Here is a 21,528-nt window from a genome sequence, read left to right as displayed (position 1 = left end):
TAGTATTCCATGGTGTACATATACCACAGCTTGTTAATCCATTCCTGGATTGGTGGGCATTTAGGCTATTTCCACATTTTGGAGATTGTAAATTGAGCTGTGATAAACAGTCTAGTGTATATGTCCTTATGATAAAAGGACAAAATCACTTTTAGAATAACATGCGTATATTCATAACCTTAAAAAGGAACACTGTACCCCTTGGCCATCACCCCTAATACCTCCTTCCCTGAGGCAAGCATTAATCTATTTTAAGTCTCTATACCTTTCTTATTCTGGACAATATACAAATGGAATTATATAATTTATGGTCTCTTGTAATGTTTTCTTTCAATTAGCCTAAATTTTCAACGTTCATCCATGTTGTAGCATCTATCAATACTTCATTTCCTTTTATTGCCAAGTGATACGTGCCATTTTGTTTATCCCTTCATCAGTTGATAGACATTGATTTTGTTGCCACTTTTTGAGTATGACGAATAACTCTGCTCTAAACATTCACATGCGAGTCTTTGTGTGGACATGTTGACGTGTTTTCATTTCTCTTGGATATGTACCTAGCAGTGGAATTGCAGGATCATGTGGTAACTCGATGTTTAACCATTTGGGGAACTGCCAGACTGTTTCCAGAGAGGCTGTACCATTGTACATTCCCACCAGTGTAATAGCCCAAATTTTCCACATCTTACTAACACTTTGTATCTCTCTTTTCTTGTAGTCATTCTAATCCATATATCCCACTACGGCTTTGATTTGCAATTTGCTGATGGCTAATGATGTTGAGCATTTTTCATGTGTTTACTGGCCATTTGTGTATCTTCTTCGAAGAACTATATGTTCATAGTCTCTGTCTGTTTTTTTAATTGGGTTGACTTGTCACTATTGAGTTGAGATATTTCTTTATTCTAGATACAACTCACTTATCAGATACATAATTTGCAAGTTTTATTCCATTCCAAGAGTTGTCTTTTTACTTTCTTAATGGTATCTTTTGAGACATAGGAGTTTTAAATCTCAAATAAGTCCAATTTCTCTTGATTTTTTCTTTTATTGCTTGTATTTTTCATGTCATAGCTAAGAAACCATTGCCTTATCCAAAGTGACAAGTATTTCTGCCTGTTTCCTTTTAAGACTTTTACAATATTTTAAGCTCTTACTTTTAGATCTTTGATCCATTTTGAGTTAATTTTATACATGACACATACATGTGATATAGGAGTCCAACCATATCCTTTTGCATGTGGATATACAGTTATCCCAACACTATTTGTTTATACATGATTAACTTTTACTTTATCTTCAGAGAGATGTTTACTATGTAGCTCAAATTGATATATATCCACACTGCTGAAAAGTTGGAGTTTGCAATTTATAGGTACGACTGTTACCAGCTAGTTCCATAGCAAATTACTAATAGTATTCACTCATTACAAGGTCATCTAGATAGGAACATCCTGCACTTGAAATTTCTGAAAAATTACACAGTGGATTGTAATTTTTAAGCTGACAAAGAAAATATACTATATACTGTTTGAAGTCTCCCTTGTTCCCTGTGAAGCAAAGAATCAGTTATCCCTAACAACTGTGAAATTTGGGGGTGTTGTAACCATAGCCTGTCCTGACAGATTTGTACTATTACACATAAAGGAATCAATAGACTTGTTCTGTTTCAATGTATTGTATTTCGTGGTTGTTATACATAAGAAGAAAATACAAGTCTTTATTTCCTGAGAACAGATATTTTAATAGATGAGTGAACTTTGCTTTGAAATTACTATTGGCCCTTTGTTTAGGAATATGTGTAATTTTAATGAATTAATACCTAAGTCTGTTAATTAAGCCCCTAGTTATTTTGGCTGTTCTTAAGACATTTTATTATGTACAAGAGAAGTGAATCCTAAATGCACAATATATATAATGTTTATTTTCCTGCATATCATGGGTGAATCTTTGATAAGACACTTATTCTGAAATCATGAGAAATAAAAGGAACATAAGAGGCTAATAGTGTAAATGTTCCCATTTTGTAGGTAAGGAAATGGAGGACTAGAAGTTACTGAATTTCCTTGGACTGTGTATCTTATTTGTAGAGTAAGTCAGAGAACAGACAATAGGACCTAAAAACAGGACTCATCCTATAGTTTGATTACATTCTCTTCAGTGTAAATCCAGATGGATGAAGTACGTATGCTCAGCATTTGACCCATCGTACATTTGACCATTGTATGACTCAGAAAAAAAAAGTCTAATCATTGTGTATACAAATGGTCTTCTATATAATATTTTCATGAATATCCTGCTTTAAAAACATCTTTTTAGAAGAAAATTCATCACTCATTCATTCTCACATTTAACAGCTATCACTCTCAAAAAGGTATTCTTTCTTTTATTTTTTTTTTGAATTTTTTTTTTTTTTGAGACTCCATTATGTCACCCTTGGTAGAGTGCCCTAGCGTCACAGCTCACAGCAACCTCAAACTCTTGGGCTTAATCAATTCTCCTGCCACAGCCTCCCAAGTAGCTGGAAATACAGGTGCCTGTCACAATGCCTGCCTATTTTTTTGTTGCAATTGTCATTATTGTTCAGCTGGCCCGGGCCAGGTTCAAACCCGCCAGCCTTGGTGTATGTGGCTGGCGCTGTAACCACTGTGCTATAGGTGCTGAGCCAAAAAGGTATTATTCTATAAAAAGATTTCCTAATTTGGGCTCCATAAATCTCTAAGAAATCCATTTTATGGGGGTTTCTGAACATCTGAAATTGTATGCAAAGTTTAATTCACAACTTTTGTAAATTTCTCAAAGAACCTCTACCCACAGTCAGTGTGAATTTTCTGCAATTTAGTCCCATTTCTCTTTGCCTCATCTTTCTTGGAAGATGCTTTTCTCCATATTATATAGCTCTGCATTAATTTAGAAATTACTACTATTTCCAAATGAAGAATCTCAGATCATTTTAGCTTTTTCATAGGCTCTTTCTTTTCTCCACATTTTAAAGCATTTTATGGCTGTCTTTTGAACGCTTTCCAAATTCTTCATAAACCTGAAAGTCAAAGACCTGAGAATTAGAAATCATGTACTTAGGAAGATCTAGTTTAGAATCTGGCATCTTCCGACAGTGATGCTAGAAAATTAGGGGAAGCAGACTTAAGGCTGCTCAGATGGTCCAGGAATGGCCCTCACTGAGTAAGTTAGGCAGATCCTCAAGGTCAAAGCAGCCAATGGATAAAAACTTCAGGTACAGCCTGCAGGATTGGCAATATTTCAAATGTCAAAGTAATAAATAGGTCTTAAACAAAGGGAATCATAGAAAGTAGGAATCAAGTCCAGGCCTGATAAAACCTGGAACGTAGCTTAACATATATAAACAAACGGTCACCTTACGTTGTAAAATAAATCAAGTCCCCCAAGGTTTGAGACTCTTCTTGTAGGGAGGTATTGCTGTACCTTACAATACGAATACTTGCCTCCCAGATTTCCTTTCTCCTTGCAACCTGTGCAGTCACACTAGCCTATGATGTTAGATCCCTGAGGGCTGTGTTCCCTTTGAGGTGCAGGTAATGGAAACAGTGGGATGGGGTGGGGGGGGCGGTGGCCTTCTTGATCCTTGAGTGCAGCCTTTTGACTGAATTCAAATTTTGCAGAACAAATCCTTGGGGCTGCAGGTTCCCCACCCTACTAATGGCAACTATAGACTGTTTCTGTGGAAGGAAGGCACCAGATACAAATACAAAAAAATTTTATGCAAGTAACCTGGCCTGAAACTGGTTCATGGTTAGTAACTCCTGAGTGAGATGTCTGATAGATTCAATACTTCTAACCTATTTGTTTCCTATCCTTTATTAACGTTTTGTCTAATTCTTTCAACTGCTGTTGCATTTGTACCAAGGAGATTTGAGTATATAATCTCCACATGCCAAAAGATTAATGAAGGGAACTGCAACACTAAGGCCAAAGCAGTGGTGACAAAAATAATTTGAAAGATATCTCTAGGTGAATTTGCGAGATAAGAATTGTGCCAAAGAAATCCAGCATCCCTTTACCAGCAAATGATTCTTCCTCTAATCTTATATCTAGGTTTTCTTTTACTAGCAAAGAGTCAATTCCTTTATAAATCATGGAATGGAATACTGACACAGAGCCAGCTAGTTAGTTTATATGGTTCCTACTGGAGCCATATCCTGTCTCCACGTATGGCTGGCCTAGGCTTCAGACAGTAGTGAAACCTCTGGCCAGGATAGGGTAAGAGAGTATGGCTTTGGTAATATAGCCTAAACTCCATTCGTGTCTTAGTTTTACTCATTTATCTCTAGTGGCTGTTTTTAGAGGTGTTAAATTTATAAGACTGAATTTAGAGAGTAATTCTCTGAATAATTTAAATTGAAAAAAATCCCCATTTACCACAAATTTTAGGTCATGGGAAACAGGGTACCTGAAATGAATTATATACCACTTAGAAGAAAAAAAAGAAAAATATTCTTCTTAAGTTACAGGGAAAAAAAAATTATTTGGAAGGATGGATTCTCCAATGTGTAAACATTTAAATTTAAAACAAAATTTAAAGGTTGATTAAATGTTTGTGTAAGAATGGGTCTCTGTGCTTTTGTTGAATTGTTTTTTTTTCTTTCTTCGTTTTGCTTGTCTTTTCTTGAAGACCAGTTTAGGACCTATCCTGCCTATGAAATAGAGTAGTATGGACTCTGATGACACTTTGGGGTAAACAACAGAATCTGTATCTAGCTTTTAGCACAGGGCGGGAAACATAGCCAGCAACAATCACGGGTATGACAGCGTTTTTCCCACATCCTCTAGCGATCAGCATTTAAAACCTCTTTACTATCTGACTATTAAAAAAAAACACACACAACCTCCACTACCTTTTCGTACTTGCTGTCCTTTTTTTTATACTTTTCTTATTTTTATATGTTATAGTTTGATCTGCATGATGAAATCGTAGGCTTCTTGATAGGCAATACAAAACTTTGTTTTAGGAATCAATATTTATTTACCTTACAAGCCATGTAGTCCTCATTTATTTCTTTATTTATTTTCTTCAACAGAAAATGAAAGCATTAGTAGAAAGGAGGAGGAGCGCTCCATCTCTTCTCCTGGATAAAGCCCTGCAAAAGCAGCCTGGTACCAGCAGGTGAGTGCGAGGCCTTGTGCTGCACGCCTGGAATGTGCCTGGAACTTTACATCAGATGAGCTTTTCTCATCGTGTGTTTTTTTGAGTGTGGGTGTTGTTCGTTCATTTTCTGTTAGTATCTGCATTCTCTAATAATAGAAAATATGACTTCTGACCTATTTTTTTTATGAAAATCATAAGCCTTTTAGAGCTGGTGTGTATGCTTGGTTGGTTTAAAACTGATTCAAAAGTGATGTTCCACATTTCTTCAAAGCTTATAGGTAGAAACAATTAGAAATGAGAATACTGAAAAATTAATGTTTTGTTATACACGAAACTTTGCTTATTTTTTATCATAAGCTGATGACTGTGTTTAGATAAATAAATTCTATATGCAACACTTCCTTTGGTCATTGGGCTGATTAGGAAGTATAAAGTCCTTTTAATAGATGCCTAATGAAAATTTAATTAGAAAGATATTCTGCCGAATAGCAATATAATAATACATTTCAATGTTACACATAAATGGCTTTTGGATTGCTTGCATCTATCCAATTTAGATATGAAGGAAAATAAGCAGATTAAGATTACAAAAAAATGGAATGTTGATTTCTTTAAGGCATTATTGGTTAAATTAATGAAAGTCAAAGTGTAAAAACAGGCTAAATATTTATTAAAATGGCCATTTGGGGGCGATGTCTGTGGCCCCATATACCGAGGGTGGCAGGTTTGAACCTGGCCCTGGCCAAACTGCAACAACAACAACAAATAGCCAGGTGGTGTGGCTGGCGCCAGTAGTCCCAGCTACTCAGGAGGTTGAGGCAAGAGAATCGCCTAAAAGAGCTGGAGGTTGCTGTGAGCTGTGATGCTACAGCACTCTACCAAGGGTGACAAAGTGAGTTTCTGCCTCAAAAAAAAAAAAAAAAAAGAAAGAAAGAAAGAAAGAAAAAATGGCTATTTTATCTATTTTGGCTAATTAATATTTCAATGAACATTTTAAAGTTTTTCATAATGTGTAGAAATTGATGGATATTTCTCAAATGGAATTTTAACTCATAGGAGTTTTTATGTTCAAAGGAATTCTGTGATGACTATCTTCTAAGCTGTGAATTCTTTTATGTAAATTGAAATCCTCATCTTTATTTAAAGTGAAGATATACCTATTACTATGATACTCTTATGAATGATGTGTTAATTTAACACAAAATCTATACAAAAGTATGGAAGACTTTTAGTGCCAAAATAAATTCTATATCCAAACCCCATTTAGTGAAATTTACGAAGTACTTAGGTCACTTTCTTCCCAGTACTGAGTTCTCTTGGACTCAGTATCCTTCCAGCCTGTCCCCAATGACATATGCTTTGGTCATTGGGCTGATTAGGAAATATAAACTCCTTTTAATAAAGATGCCTAATGAAAATTTAATTAGGAGGATATTCTGCCAAATAACAACATAATGATACATTTCAGTGTGATACATCAATGGCTTTTAGATTGTGTGCACTGGTGTGTTTTGCATTAGTGTGGATAAAAGAAAAAGGTTATATCTTCACAGTTTAATCTTGATTACCTAGAAAACCTAGGGGAAAGAACTTTTTAAGGGAGGTAGAGAGAGGAAGCAGAATTCATTTCTATAGATGTAACAATAACTTTTTTCACTTTTTTTAATAGATTGTTTTAGGTAAAATTTCTTATTAGAAGCTTCTGGATTTGAAGTGTGCCAAGGTTTTCAGTTAAAAATAGTCCTCATATAAAAGATGCTCTAGCCTGAGATCAAGGACCAGTAATTGTCCTCCTGACTCAGGGCAAGAATCTCTGGTAGTGTGCACGTAGACGCTGAAAGTTTATGTGGACTGCCGTTCACAGTAGAGCGCTACAGACCTCTAGGGGGTGCTTTGGAATTTTGCGGCACATGGGAGTTTTTCTCAATGATTTAGTGGGTATGTAGAGAATTTTATATAACAAAGGGTCCTTGAGTCTAATAGAATCAAGAACCTCTGACTTAGCTGAAGTGCCCGGCAAGGGAAAAATGGTAACACTTAAGTGACTTACTGAGAAATGCCACTTGCGGTTATTTTAGGTTACAGACCAATATAATGATATGGTATGTCATATCATATACATATGCTCCTCCTGTGTATATCATAGATATATGCTCCTCCCCACAGTAATATGAATGCATAGTGCCAGGGAATAGAACCTGATCCTATTTTATAGACAGGATGCTTTTATTCTCTGTAGCTATTGGTGGTTAGACTCTGAAGCTGTATAAAATATTTGTAAGTAATATAATCTGAGGATTAGAAAGAATCTTAAAGGTTCTCTGGTCTTGTGCCTTAACTTTTCTAATTCAGTATTCTACAGCTGGGACGCCGCCAACTCTATATTTCTCAAAAGACTCTGATTCTGACGCACTCTTCTTTTTTTTTTTTTTTTTTTGTTATGGTAGGAACATGTAATATGAGATCTATTATTTCTATAGATTTTTAAGTATATAATACAATAATTGTTACCTATAGGAGTCCAGTGGACTCTTGATAAGAGAACCCCAGTGGCAAGATACAGAAGAATCCTTTTATAGTTAAATTGCTTATAAAAAAGGAATACTAAAATACATTCTAAGGAAATATTTAAAATTAATAAAAGTAGTACATATTTCATATAAAACAAACAACATCAACCTGTATACAAGAAAAAGTAAAGTCCCTATTCTGGCCCCAGTAACCCCAATTAATTATGTGTGTATCCTTTAAATTCTTGTCTATTTAGTTGTGACTAGAATTTTTATTTTCTTTCCCTCTTGTTTAAATTCTCACTTTCATATGTATTAGTTTTTTAATTTTCAAGTCTCTTGCAGTTTTTTTTTTAAATTGGAGCTAAAATCCTATTATAACATTCAAGAAAATGTGTGAATTTTATCCACCTTTATATAATGTATGTTCTTGAAAAGTTAACACAAATAAGATTTTTATAAATTATTAATGAACTTTCTATTTTTAAAACATCCTAAAGTTTGAATTTAAAGAAATCTTACAGTATAAAACTTATTATTTTTATTAAGTGGTGCTTTTTCCCCATAGTTACTAAAAGGAACATAACTTTTTACAATTAAGAATTTGCTTTCTATCCAGGGTACAATGGATACAGAAATTTCTAAAGTCCAAGATAATAGCATATCTATCAAGTAGAACTTTACCAAACAACTCTAGTAACCCTTCAAAAAAGCATTACTCTCTCTTCAGATGTAACATGGGAACTAACCTGCAGAAGACTGTAGGCAGTATGGGGCAGACAGCAAAGAAATGAAGTGTTCTATTTATTTGTAAAACACAAATTATAGAATTATAGAATATAGAATGTATTTATTATAAATAGAATAAATTCTATAAATAAAATATAGAATTTATTATATTTAAATATATAATATTTTACATATTTTTTGAACTAAATCCATCTTTGATTTTGGCTCTTTAGTAGACTTTACTAATTTTACTGTTGTCCCTTATGTAACTTGTCACTCAGTAACTAATGACTTGTAGATGATGATGAAATATTTATCAAAATCTGCAGGGGATTTAAAAGAAATTTTTCATTTAACAGCTGCAGCATCTCAATTCTTTTTTCTTTATAATGAGAGCTGGTAAGAGGAAGAAGGACTTAGGTTAACTGAAGAATTATTTTACCTCCAGGGCTCTTTTATGAACCCACAGGGTACATAAGCAGAGGCAGTTTATAGATTTTAATGTTTTGTTTTCGTATGTGGACACCATTCAGATCAGCTGGAGGTGGTTTCAAGTAATTATTATGCTGTCTGGTATAGCAGATGACAGAGCATTTCACACTAGGAAGGTTAGCGGTTATCTAAGGTGAGTGTGTACAACATGGGTGCACTTAGCGCTTTTACTCTTTGACACAATAGTGTTCCACTGTGTGTTTAAGGGCAGCTTCACTTAGTCATGGTTGTCCTCGTGTTAAGACTCTAAGCCGGTGGTTCTCAGCCTTCCTAATGCCATGACCCTTTAATACAGTTCCTCATGTTGTGGTGACCCCCAGCCACTTCAGGGTCACCACAACATGAGGAACTGTATTAAAGGGTCGCCGCATTAGGAAGGTTGAGAACTACTGCTCTAAGCACATACACTGAAAGGATTAGTTTTCTTAAAAGCATAATGAGCGTGTTGAAATACATCACTTGTTAAATCCCTTACAGTTCTATGACTATATAGTATAGAAGACTTCTCTGTGTATACTCTGAATTCTAATGTTCGCAATTTTCTTGACATACTGTACTCTCTGGCCTTGGCTCAAGTGTCACTTCTTTCAGGAGCTCTGCTAACTCTTCATAAATAACATACATGCTCCTGCAGCACCATATGTGCCTTGTTTTTACATATAAATAATAGAATTTTATTGCTTGCAGCTTTGGAGGATGGGAAGTCCAAGATTAAGGCACTGACAGGTTTGGTGTCTGGTGGAGGCTTCTCTCCACTTCCAGTACGGCACCTCCTGCTGTATCTTCATATGGAAAGGGCCACATCTTCCTTGTACCTCTTTCATAAAAACATTAATCCCACTGATGAGGGTTCTGCTCTCATGACTTAATCTCCTAAAGGCCTCCCCTCTTAACACTATCATGTAGGTAATTAAGTTTCAACATAGGAATTTGGGGCCAGACGTGCTGGCTCACACCTGTAATCCTAGCACTCTGGGAGGCCAACGTGGGCAGATCGCCTGAGCTCACAGGTTCAAGAACATATGAATTTGGAGGAAGCACATTCAGGCCATAGCGCCCAGTTACTCCAACCTCAGTTTCCTCATAAGTGAACAGGAGTCACAATAATGCCTTTTTCTTTAATTGACCCATAATAATAGTACCTGCTTACGGGGCACAGTGTGATAAGCACTCTCTTTATCTTTTAATTATAGTACTCAATCACACATTTATTAATAGAATAATACCTTGTACATATGGTATTAAATTAGATGAATTAGTGAATGAAGGAGTAGCTCCATTTCCAAACCAAAAGAGGAATTTGATAATTGAGCACCATAGTTTATGACTTTCCTGACCTCCTTTAAGTAGTGAGTATCTAAGAGACTTTCCTTCTTCATGGGTATTTATGAAATTCTCAGTAGGGAAAAATGGATTTTTTTTAATAAAATGATTCTGAATTAGGAAGTAATTTCTTACAGTAAAATACCTCAAGAGCTCATGTACGTGGTCTGTAAAATTCCATTTTTTTAGTATTTTTATGGTATTTCTTCAGTGTTTACTTAGGAATGAATTCAAGTCATACAGACTTTGCCTCTAGAAATTCGTCATTTTGATATGGTTGGTATGGAGCACACCTTATAGAAATTGCACAAAAATGTATCCACTTTTCTTTTAAGTAACAGTCTTTTACTACTTTTAAGTTTTTATTCACCTGTCTCCTTCTTTAGCTCTGAACTGATTGTGTGTGTGCCGCTTGCAAGGTTTTGATATTATCTTTTAAATCTCTGCTTACTGCTGCTCAGAGGAGAGAGTGGAGACACCAGGGAAGCACCGTGGCGCAGAAAGTACGTAGGCTTTGGTTACGTTCACATGCTGGTGCTCAGTCCTGGCTACCTATGGGATCTTGGATAAATCACCTGATCTCTGAGTCTGTTTTATATACAGGCTGTAAAATACAGATCATAATGCTTACATCATAAAATATAAAATGAGGAAATAAGTTAAATTGCTTAGGAGATTAGCTTAGTCATGAGTAGTTGCCGTCTTCCTTTCCCTTAAATGTATTTCGGTTTTAAGCATCAATCCTCCCAGCTCATCTAGTAATATCAAGCTGGTTAATAAAATGCACCTACTTGATTGTCGCAGCATTGTATAACTACAAGTGGGTCATTGATCCTGGCTCATTTTATAGCAGAAATTAACTAAAAAACTTCCTGTAGGTCACACAATTGATTAGTGTCAGAGGTAAAACTAGAACCCAAGTCTCAGGTCTTGATGGAATATTCTTTGCATTACACAAACAAAAGGGGGTATAATACTGTGTCTTAGAGCATGGCCTCTGGAACCACATTGTCATGTCTGAATCCCAATACTTCTTTCTAGCTGTGTGATCTTGGGTAAGTTTTTAAACCAGGAATAATAACAATACCTACTTCATAGGATTTTACAAAGAAATAAATGGGTCTATATATGTAAAATTCTTGAAGTACACTCTGGCACAAAATCAGTGGCTTATCTGTGTAGGTTATCTGTTATTGTTAATGGTAGTAGCAGTAGTAACAGCAGAGGTAAAATCACATTCTCTTCACAGAGAGACTCTTTAAGGGCCATAGCAGATGGCAAACTAGAAAGATGAAAGATTCAGCCAGCTAGAGTCTAATATTAAATTTGTTTAGCATTTCTACATCTGCCATGAAGCAAGGTTAGCTTGGAAAATTTTGGATTTATTCTTGGTAGACCCTGAAAGCTCTTCAGGTCTCCCTAGGCTGAGGTTCTAAGTATGTCTAGAATGACTCAGGGAAATAAGGACTTGAGCACTGCAGGTTTGACCTGGTTCTCTCAGCCACTTAACATGAATGGGCTACAGGAGGTTCATATGTGCCCTCCAAATACATTTAATTGGGTGGTTTGGTAACGGTTGGACAAAGGTGGTGGAACTCTTAAATTTTGAACTTTAAAGGAATCTTTTAAAATCTTTAAGACTTTCAAGATTAAACAATAAACTATACTGACATGTTATCTTGGGGAAAAAAACTGTACCAAACACTATTCCTTGGTTTTCTTCTCATCACATACTTTAGATCATGCATGGATCTTTCATTTAAAAACTTCAGAACGTGTCATCATTGAATTTTGTCAAATGATTTTTTATTATCACTATCTATTGAGGTGATCATGATTTTTTTAATTTGTATTATGTGAATTACTGATTTTAAAAAATGTTAAAACGACTGCATTCTTCGAAAAAACTTCACGTGGTCATTTTGTCATCCTCTTCATATATTCAATTCAGTTTTCTGAAGCGTGTTTTTAGAATTTCTGTGTCTGTATACATGAGGAATGTTGATTTATAGTTTTCTTCTCCTGTAATGTCTTTTATTCTGATATCAGGGTAGTGCTAGCTTCTATAAATGAGCTGGGGAATAATCTCTCTTTTTTACTTTTCTGGAAGAGTTTATGTAGAATTAGTATTTTTTTTCTTAAATGTTTGGTAGAAATTATCTGTGAAGCTGTTTGGACTTTGAATTTTGATTTGTTTTGTGAGGCTTTAACTATATGTTCAGCTTCCTTAATAGGACTATAGGAGTAAGCTGTGATTGATTACATACAGTTTAAGGATATTTTTCATGTCATCTGAGTTGTTGACTTTATAGCCTTTTAGTCTTCATAATCTTCCCTTATTATCCTTTAATATCTATAGAATCTGTAGTGATGCTACCTCCTGAATTCTTGATATTAGTAAATCCAGTATTAGTGTATTATATAGCATATTCAATGTTAGTTTGTAGTAGATTGTGTTTATAATGTATAATGTATATATATAGTTGTAATATTAGTGTATTTTTCTTATTCTTAAGTCTAGCAGAGTTTTAACAACTTCATCAATATTCTGAAGACCCAACTTTTTGTTTAATTGATTTTTTTATAGCTTCTGCTTTGTATTTCATTGACTTCCATTTTGATCTCAATTATTAGCTTTCTTCTGTTTGTTTTGCATTTGATTTACTGTTGTTTAAGTTTCATACGGTGGAAGTTGAGATGGTTGTTTTAAGATCTTTTTGAGCACTGACATCATAAATTTCTTTTTAAGTTCTGCTTCAGTGGCATCTCACAAATCCTGATATGGACAGTTTTCCTTTTTACTCAGTTGAAAACATTTCTAATTTATCTTTTAATTTTTTTCTTTGCTAAATGAGTTACTTGAAAGTATACTTTTTAGTATGATAAGATGTTTTGGTTTATCTTGTATGTTTGCTACATAGACCTGAAGTTAGGTATTTCTCCGAGGCTACAAGCTGGGACTTAGGGGGCATTCATTGCTACAAGGCCATCCATCATTTCTAGGTCTTTTCAATAGACATACAAGGAAAATACATCTTTAGATACAAAAATATGTCATGACTTAATTTATATTGATTTCTAATTCAGATTCAGGAAAACAAGATACATTTGGAGTTTAGTTTCTACTTCTGTCTCCTCAGCCCTACTTTTTCCCTTTGTCATCAGTAACTTTGAAAACGTTTAATTTTTCAATATAAGAAAACAGGAATATATATATCCTTCTTAGATAAATAATAATATACTATGTACTTTTTCTACCTTACTTTTCCACCTTATAACTGTACGACACTCCTGATCATTATTTAGAGATATTTTTCTTTTCCTTCTACAACTTCCCAGTAATTTCTTGCGTGCACACCACGGTTTATTCAGCATTTCCTTACTAATGAAATGTTAGATATTGCCATATTGTCCCTTGGTAAGGGTTATACCATTTCTATTCTTACTGGTGATGTAGAAGAGTATCTGTTTTCACTAGTCTCATTTACAGCTTCTGGATAGGATGTATCAGAGTGCTCTTAATTTAAATTTCTATTAATGTGAAGTAAAGCTTATATTTTGAATATAAGCTTTTGGATACCAAAGAAATGTGAATTATATTTATTGTATTATGAAAACATTATAAGAAATGCCTGATATTAAAAACAAAACTCATCAGTGCAGTATAGAAATAGAATATGTTCTTAATATAAAAATAAATGTTGAATTAATGTTTTAACTACATCAGTTTTTAAGGATGTATAATTTAGATGTGTTAATGATGAGAGTGTCCCTGAATTTTTCTTAAATTTCTGCACTAGTACCCAGATAATATTTTTATATTAGAATTACAATAAGAACTAAAATTTTACTGAATTTTCATACTTAACTTATTGGTTTTAAAGGGACTTTTAAAATTAGCTCTTGAGTCTGAATCCCTTATCCCCTGCTGGGTTTTTTTCTTCTCACTTTGTTTTTATTCCCTTGTGTTTTGGATCAACACACAAGTTCTTCATTTATTACATAAAATAAATGAAGTTTGTGGTTATGTTTATGCACCTGGATACTGAAATGGACTGATTCCTCTTGGACTTAGTAACTGTCTGCTTTTTATTAAAAAGAAAACAAGATGAAGACAAAGGAAAAGAAAATGAAGGAATCAGTAACTGCTTTTTATTTTTTAACCTCCAGCAAACATTGCACAGATGGAATAACGTTCAAGTGGGCTACTGGTTCAAAAATAGTCCCCTGACATATTTGCTTTGGAGCTGTACAAGCTTCTAAACTGAGTATCAGAAATCTGTTGAATAGAAATCTGGGCTCAGTCTTCCTTGGGCTTGTGATTTTATGAATGAGGAACCCAAGCGTGTAACCTTTGAATGCCTAGGTTACGCAGAAAGGGAGTGAGTATTGAAACTAGGGCTAGAGTCCAAGTTTGCACTATCACCGCTCTAGCCTGAATTTTTTTTCCTCATATCTGGCCTTAGAGTCCAAGTTTACACTATCACCACTCTAGCCTAAATTTTTTTTCCTCATATCTGGCCTTAAAAATAAGGGAGTGGATGAGAAAGAGAGGCGCATAATCATGCACAGGACATTCATAAAGTGTAGCAACAGGGCCTCCTGGATTTCTAAGGCATTGAATATATACACCCAGGATTGTGGGTAACCTTTTTTAGTTTTAAGAGGGATGACCTTTGGGGAGAGAGCAGGATATTGACCCTTAGAGATTGTGCTCCTGGGATAACCACTTCATCTTGGTGTCAGAGACAGGGTAGTGTAGTTAGTGGACTTGGGTAATCAGCTCTGTCCTCTCAAGATCTAATGCAAATAATATGGGAAAAGGCTGAGCTGCCAGCTTCACACCTTTCCCCAAAGTAAACCTGCAGATTCGACCTCTTTCAGAAACTAATGAAAGAACAATTCCTCCCTTCTTTCTTCCAGTGCTTCTCCCACTGTGTTATTATTTATTTACTTGTCTCTGGTTCTCATACTTCTTTCTGTAGGCTGTGACAAAAGTCTGTTCTGACTCACCCCTTATTCGAAGTGTGGTCCTAGTACCAGAAACCTCACCAGCTGGGAACATGTTAGAAATACTGATTATGGCCCCATAATGAGTTAAAAGTCCTGCCATTTGGTTTTAACAAGCCCTGAATGTGGTTCTGATGTAGGATATAGGGTAAAATTTAACAACTAGCAGTCCCCACCCTTTTTGGCACCAGGGACCATTTCATGGAAGACAATTTTTCCATGGACCAGGGGTGGGGGCATTGGGGTGATTCAAGTACACTACATTTAATGTGCACTTTTTTCTTTTACCATAATGCAGAATCAGTGGGAGCCCTGAGCTTGTTTTCCAGCAACTAGATGGTACCAGCACTAACACCACTGCTTCAGCTGGGCCTCAGATCATCAGGCTTTACGTTCTCTTGAGGGAGCACGATCCATATCCTGTACAAGCGCAGTTTACAGCAGGGTCCACAGTCCCATGAGAATCAAACACCACCCACTGACCCAAAAGGAGGTGGGGGTCCAGTGATGGTGTGGAGCATCATTGGCTGTGAATAACAGATGGAGCTTCACTTGCCAGCCCACAGCTCACCTCTTCCTGTACAGTCCATTTTCTATCAGGACACAGACCAGTGCCAGTCTGGAACCTGAGGAGAGGGACTACAGTTCAAGAGCATTCTCTAGGCTTAATTACTTAGAAGTGATTAAGCCACAGCCAGGTGGGATAGTCCAGGAATGCCATTCAGGTAATACAGTTAACTCCTTAGCAGAAAGGTCAGCTTCCAAGCCTCTCAAGATTACTCAGTGTCTGGAGAGCTACTGCAAGCTCTGGTGGCCCAGAACAAAAGCAAACAAATGGTAAATGACAACAGTGTGAATCTTGGATGTTTGGGGCATAGATTAAACCTTAATTTTCAGTACCGAAATGAAGTCATTTCTGAATGATACACTGTGTTTCACTGTATTTCAACCTGGATTTAACTCTGCTTTGTAAATAAAAATGGTTTTTCAGCCCATTCCTTTTTTATCTGCTTCCCCTCCCACATAGAGGCAGGGAAACAGATAAAATTAGTAGTTTTTTCTACTTGCCAGGCATAAATTGTTACTTGCTGTTTCCCAGGAGGAGGGTCTTTCCATAGCTACTTATAAATATATGTTCTATGTTTTGTGCCAATGAGGAGATAGAAACTGTAACATCTTAAGGAAGAAGATTGTTCTCAGGTCACAGGGAGGCAGATGTTTCCTTAAAGCAAATGATCCTCGGGGCTCCTTCATCTATCTAGAAAAATCTTTTTGGAAAAGATAAGCGTTTCAGAGGTTGTGTGGTGCTGCTTTAATGTGATGAAGACCTACTGCTACCAGGAGTAACAGCCATGATGTCTGAGCATAGATGTGCTTAGCCAAATGCTTTATTTGCATTGTCTGATTTAATCTTCACAACAATCCTAAAAGGTAGGCATTAACACTTCAATTTGACAGACCAGTAAAATGCAGTGATGTTGCTTAAAGGACTTGTCTCACAGCCCAAAGTCACAGGCTCAAAGCAGACCAAGCTTCAAATTCAAGTCTGTCTGACTCCTAAATTTATGCTCTTAAATCTTCAGCTCCTAGCACTTCCTCCCCACACTCCAGCCAACACTTCTAAGGTCTGTTTGCCTCTCTCTGCCTTGAATTTATTTCCCTTTTATTTCTTTACTTAGATAATGAGTTGAAGGCTCCGTTCAGCTTATGCCTTGTGATACCGTCCTGGCCACATCTCCCTAGCTTCCCTCTCCTCTCCAAGCTTCCCCCACTGAATTCTCATCATGATTTTTCATTTACTTAAGCTCTGTTGTATCTCCCTCACCACACATGTGACATAATCGTTTCTTTAGGTGCCTCTCCCAATGGCCACTGCCTGCCTCATGGCCAGGTTTAGTTTCTTCCACGCTTTCCCTGGTAACTCCAGCTTTAATTTACAACTCCCTTCCAGGATCATCTTAGAATCTTAGCAATTTAAAACTAGAATTAATTTAACAAAAAATAAGATTTAACTCATATCTTAAAGGATCAGGGATTGAAAAAATACCGTTTACCACAATAAACAAGACAGGCAAAAACCTCTGATCTCATAGTTTGCATTAATGTTCCAATTGAAAACACCTTAACCCTAATTGTGATTCACATCTAGGCCTCCCATGTCTCGCCATCCCATATTTTACCGTTAGTAATTAGTCAGTAAGCTAGAAGTAAATCTTACTCAAGGGGTCCTCAAACTTTTTAAACGGGGGGCCAGTTCACTGTCCCTCAGACCACTGGAGGGCCGGACTGCGGGTCCTGGGATGAGTTGGCTGCTAAGCAGGACAGGCTGTGGTGGCAAAAACACCCAGTGGTGGGATAAATGTCCTAGGCGGGCCTCATGTCGCCCACGGGCCTTAGTTTGAGGACACCTGGCTTACTCTCACTGAATTTTAATCTAGTATTCTTTTTATTATAAAACAATGAACCCTTCCTAGTGTGTGCTTGCCTTATCTCTTTAGATTGTTAGCACCATGAAGATAGTGACCCAGATTTGTTCTGCTAATGTCTGGGGTACGTTATGCTCTGATTCCGGAAGAGAAGAAGCCTTACTTGTCATTCCCCCTTTTCTTTTCTGCTCTTTCAAAAAGCTGAATTTACTGTTTTGTTCTATTTTTTAAAAAAAGAGAGAGAGAGAGGGAATAGGAACTAGGCAGCTCAAATGTAGTTAACTAGAATCTGTTTTTGTGGAATACTAACTCTCCCTTCAGACATTCAGAGTTGAGGTCAGTGAAGTTTTTTCTGAAGAGTGAGAATTAAACTTCTGGAATTAAATTGTATTCTGCTTGAAGAATTATTCTCAGCTCTTCTCCCAACTCCTAAATTCAGGAACCCCTGGAATTTATTTTTAATATAATGTCACAGGCAATGATAGAGTTGATAGAGTACTTTCCCAGTAACCACTCTTTCCAGGGAGGCCTCTGTGACAGGAAATTTTGCCTTAGCACTTGTACTGAATGGTCAGAGAAAGCATCTTATAGAATGGTTCTAAAATGTTCAGTCTGGAGCTAAATCAGGTCATGTGTATTTGCTCAATACCATCAACACAGGGCCGTGCGAGCTTCCTGCTGTCTTAAGGGAATGATGTCATTTTAGCTATATGAAAAATGATTTAAGAAAAACAATTTAAAATGTGGTTTGGTTTTAGTTTAGCTGTCAATTTTTATTTTGTCTAGCTTTTATTATGTGAGTTTCACACTTTTAACAGGCATCAGCAGTTATGTGTTAAGTATTCCATTATTAGTAACAAGGATTTTGAGTAAAATAGAAATTTAAGACATTTGCTATTTGGCATTAATTTATGATTACTGTGATAATTTCTTGATAATTTAAACATGAGAAAGAATTTTTGAGAATGATGAAATCCTAAAGTGCTGGGATTACAGGCATGAGCCACTACACCCAGCCCATTTCCAGGTTTTTGAGAGTTTTATTATGCAGGGATGTTGAATTTTGAATTTTATCAAATGCTTTTTTTACATCATTGAAATGATCATATGGTTTTTGTCTTTAATTCTGTTATGATGTATCGTATTTATTGATTTCTGTATATTGGATTATCCTTGCATCCCTGAGACGGACTTGATCACAACGAGTGGTCCTTGTAATATATTGTTGAATTAAAGTTGCTGTATTTTGTTGAGGAATTTTTGCATCTAGGTGTATCAGAGATGCTGTAGTTTTTCTTTTTGTGGCTTTAGCTTTGTCTGGTTTGGGTATCAGGGTAATATTGGCATCAGAGAGTGAGTTTGGGAGCGATCCATCTTTCCTCTCCAAATGCCTTGGAATAGTTCGAGTAGGATTGGGATTGGTTCTTCCTTAAATGTTTGGCAGAACTAGCAGGGAACCATCAGGGCCTGGGCTTTTCTCCAATGGGAGGCTTTTTATTACTACTTGCCTCTTGCTGCTTCTTATGGTTCTCTTCAGGTTTTGGATTTCTTCACAGTTCAGTCTTGGTAGGTTATGTGTGTCTAGGACTTTGTCCATTTCTTCTAGATTTTGTAATCTATTGGTATACAGTTGCTCAGAACAGTCTCTCGTGATCTTCTGAATTTCTGGGCTATTAGTTGTAACGTCTCCTTTTTCATCTCTGATTTTATTTATTTGGGTCTTCTCCTTTTTTCTTAGTCTAGCTAAAGATTTGTCAGTTTTGTTTATCTTTTAAAAGCTCAATTTTCATTCATTGATCTTTTATAATTTTTTAGTCTCAATTACATTTATTTCTGCTCTGATCTTATTTTATATATCTAGCACCTACCAAAAAGTCGTTATTTTATGTCTTAAATGGTATAATTTATCAAAAATCAGAATGCTCTCAAAAATTTATCTCAGAGTCTCTAAAAGTTCTTTAAGAAGCGTTAGTCACTTCATTGCTATGGTTTTCTAAAAAAAAATATCTTAAAGCAAGTATTTATCATGAGGTTCGTTCTTATCCTGAATTGTACCAAAGGTATTTGGAAGGATAGTAATTAAAGGTTCCTATCAAGGATAACTTTTCATTAGTTACAGATCAACTCATGTTTACATCATGAGTTGGCATTTGGGGATAAATGAACTGATAACTTAAGTCATTGCCTAGAATATATCATCTAGAAGACTTTATAATTCATAGGTACAATATGATATTTTTAAATTTCCTAATTAGGGAGCCAGTAGGTAATGTCTTTCAATGTTAGCATATCCAGAGATTGTAGATAGAAATGCCATATCAGGTATAATTCTTTTATTTCTTTCAATGTACGATTATATAATTTTTATCTAATCCAAACTACTCAAACTACAGGAGTGCCCTGTCACTGGATTCGTGACTGAATTCATTGTTCAATCAGTACATCTAACACAGAACGATAGCACATCGTTATTACACATGTAACCTGATACGTTCGTCATTTAAGAACTTGACCCAAACAAATTTTACTTAATTGATAATGAAGATAAAAGGTGTGTTTAAGTCAACAGGCCACACAAAAGTGACTGAATCGGTTTGGAAGTTTCTCTGTCTGCAGTTGGCATCTGTCTATTTCTACTTAATTCTTTTATAATGAAGTGGAGCTATTCTGGAAGACTGCCATTTGCACTGGGCTATTCAAGTTCTAAAACTCAGATTTTTCTCTGATTAGTGGGCTTACATCATTGTATATAATTTGTACATAAATTATTTGAATTTAAAGTCCTTAGAAATAGTGCTCATAAGATCTTGTTCCGGCCTTTTTTCTTGTAATGTTGAGTGCCTTGCACTAAGTGAATTCCTGGGAATTCAGAATTGCAGGGAAAATATTTGTTCAGTTTTATTCTGGGCAGGATGATGCCAAGGCTTGCAAGTGGGACCTCCCTGGAGAAGGAGTCCCCCTGTTTAGCGGCTCTCTCCTGTGGCATAAAATGGGAGGTCTTTAGTTCCCTGCTCGCTTGCAGAGAGCCCACAGCGAGCCTCCTGCTTGAGGGAGGGGTATCTCATCCTCTTGGCAATGGGCTTTGTATGGGAATTTGTTTCCTTAAATCCTCTTTCTTAGAATCGCAACTTGCCTCAGCAGAGATGATGTGCACTTGTCTATCTCCTCTCTTAGCTTAGCTCCCCACCTCCGGCTGCACTGAGTCCACTTCTGTCCAGTATCTCTCCCTCTGGACAGGAGCCGCTGGTGTAAGCTGCCTCTGGTCGGCCACCTTCCTTCCTCCTCCTGTTTCCACTTGACTTGGAGACTTCTAGTGAAGATCTTGAAGGTCCAAAGTCTGCAACTCTTGGCCTGGTCTCCTCTGGTGAATTCCTAATAGATGATGAATAACTTGAGTGTGGAGGTTATGAAGAAGTTATGTAGTTATTTCCTTCTTTGGACATAGTATCTCCTTGTGTATGGATCTCACTCTGTTAGTGTAACTGTTTATTAGTGTCCCTCTCTGTCTTTCCTTCCCTCTTGTCATTGTGTCCTTACTTATTTAAGATTTGTTTTCCTTGGTCTTTAAATATTAGCATCATTGTTGATAGTTGATCTCATTATACACATATGCTGCCTGTTCCAATCAGTGTTCTGATAATTTAAAAGTGCTCTTTTGTGTACTTCTTGCTTTTAACCATGCCCTTGCTAACTCTGTTCATATAGCCATTTGTCTTTCTATCTTACCAAGCCTTATGCTATCTTAGTTCATTTTGATCCTGATATTAATGTTATCATTAGCCTCTGCTCTCATAACACAAGTTAGAATTCAGACTGTCTGAGCTACATGATTCATTATTTGATCATTGAAGTTAATTTGGAAATGGAAGTATAGTACATACTGCATATAAACACATCATGTTATAATCACTAT

At 36.1% G+C, this 21,528-nt stretch overlaps 1 protein-coding gene across 1 annotated transcript in view; it reads left to right on the top strand.

Moving 5' to 3' along the window:
• ARHGAP20 (Rho GTPase activating protein 20) overlaps positions 1 to 21,528 on the top strand; it is a 90,335-nt gene that overhangs the window by 11,207 nt on the left and 57,600 nt on the right. The window contains exon 2 of the mRNA XM_012808153.2: positions 5,058 to 5,143. Coding sequence (XP_012663607.1) covers positions 5,058 to 5,143 — 86 coding nt within the window. The remainder of the gene's footprint in view (positions 1 to 5,057; positions 5,144 to 21,528) is intronic.

This window comes from Otolemur garnettii, unplaced genomic scaffold, assembly GCF_000181295.1.
Source record: "Otolemur garnettii isolate 467f Iridium unplaced genomic scaffold, OtoGar3 scaffold00086, whole genome shotgun sequence".
NCBI lineage: Eukaryota > Metazoa > Chordata > Mammalia > Primates > Galagidae > Otolemur > Otolemur garnettii.
Note: the sequence above shows the minus strand (reverse complement) of the source record. Positions and strands in the feature narration are given on the sequence as shown.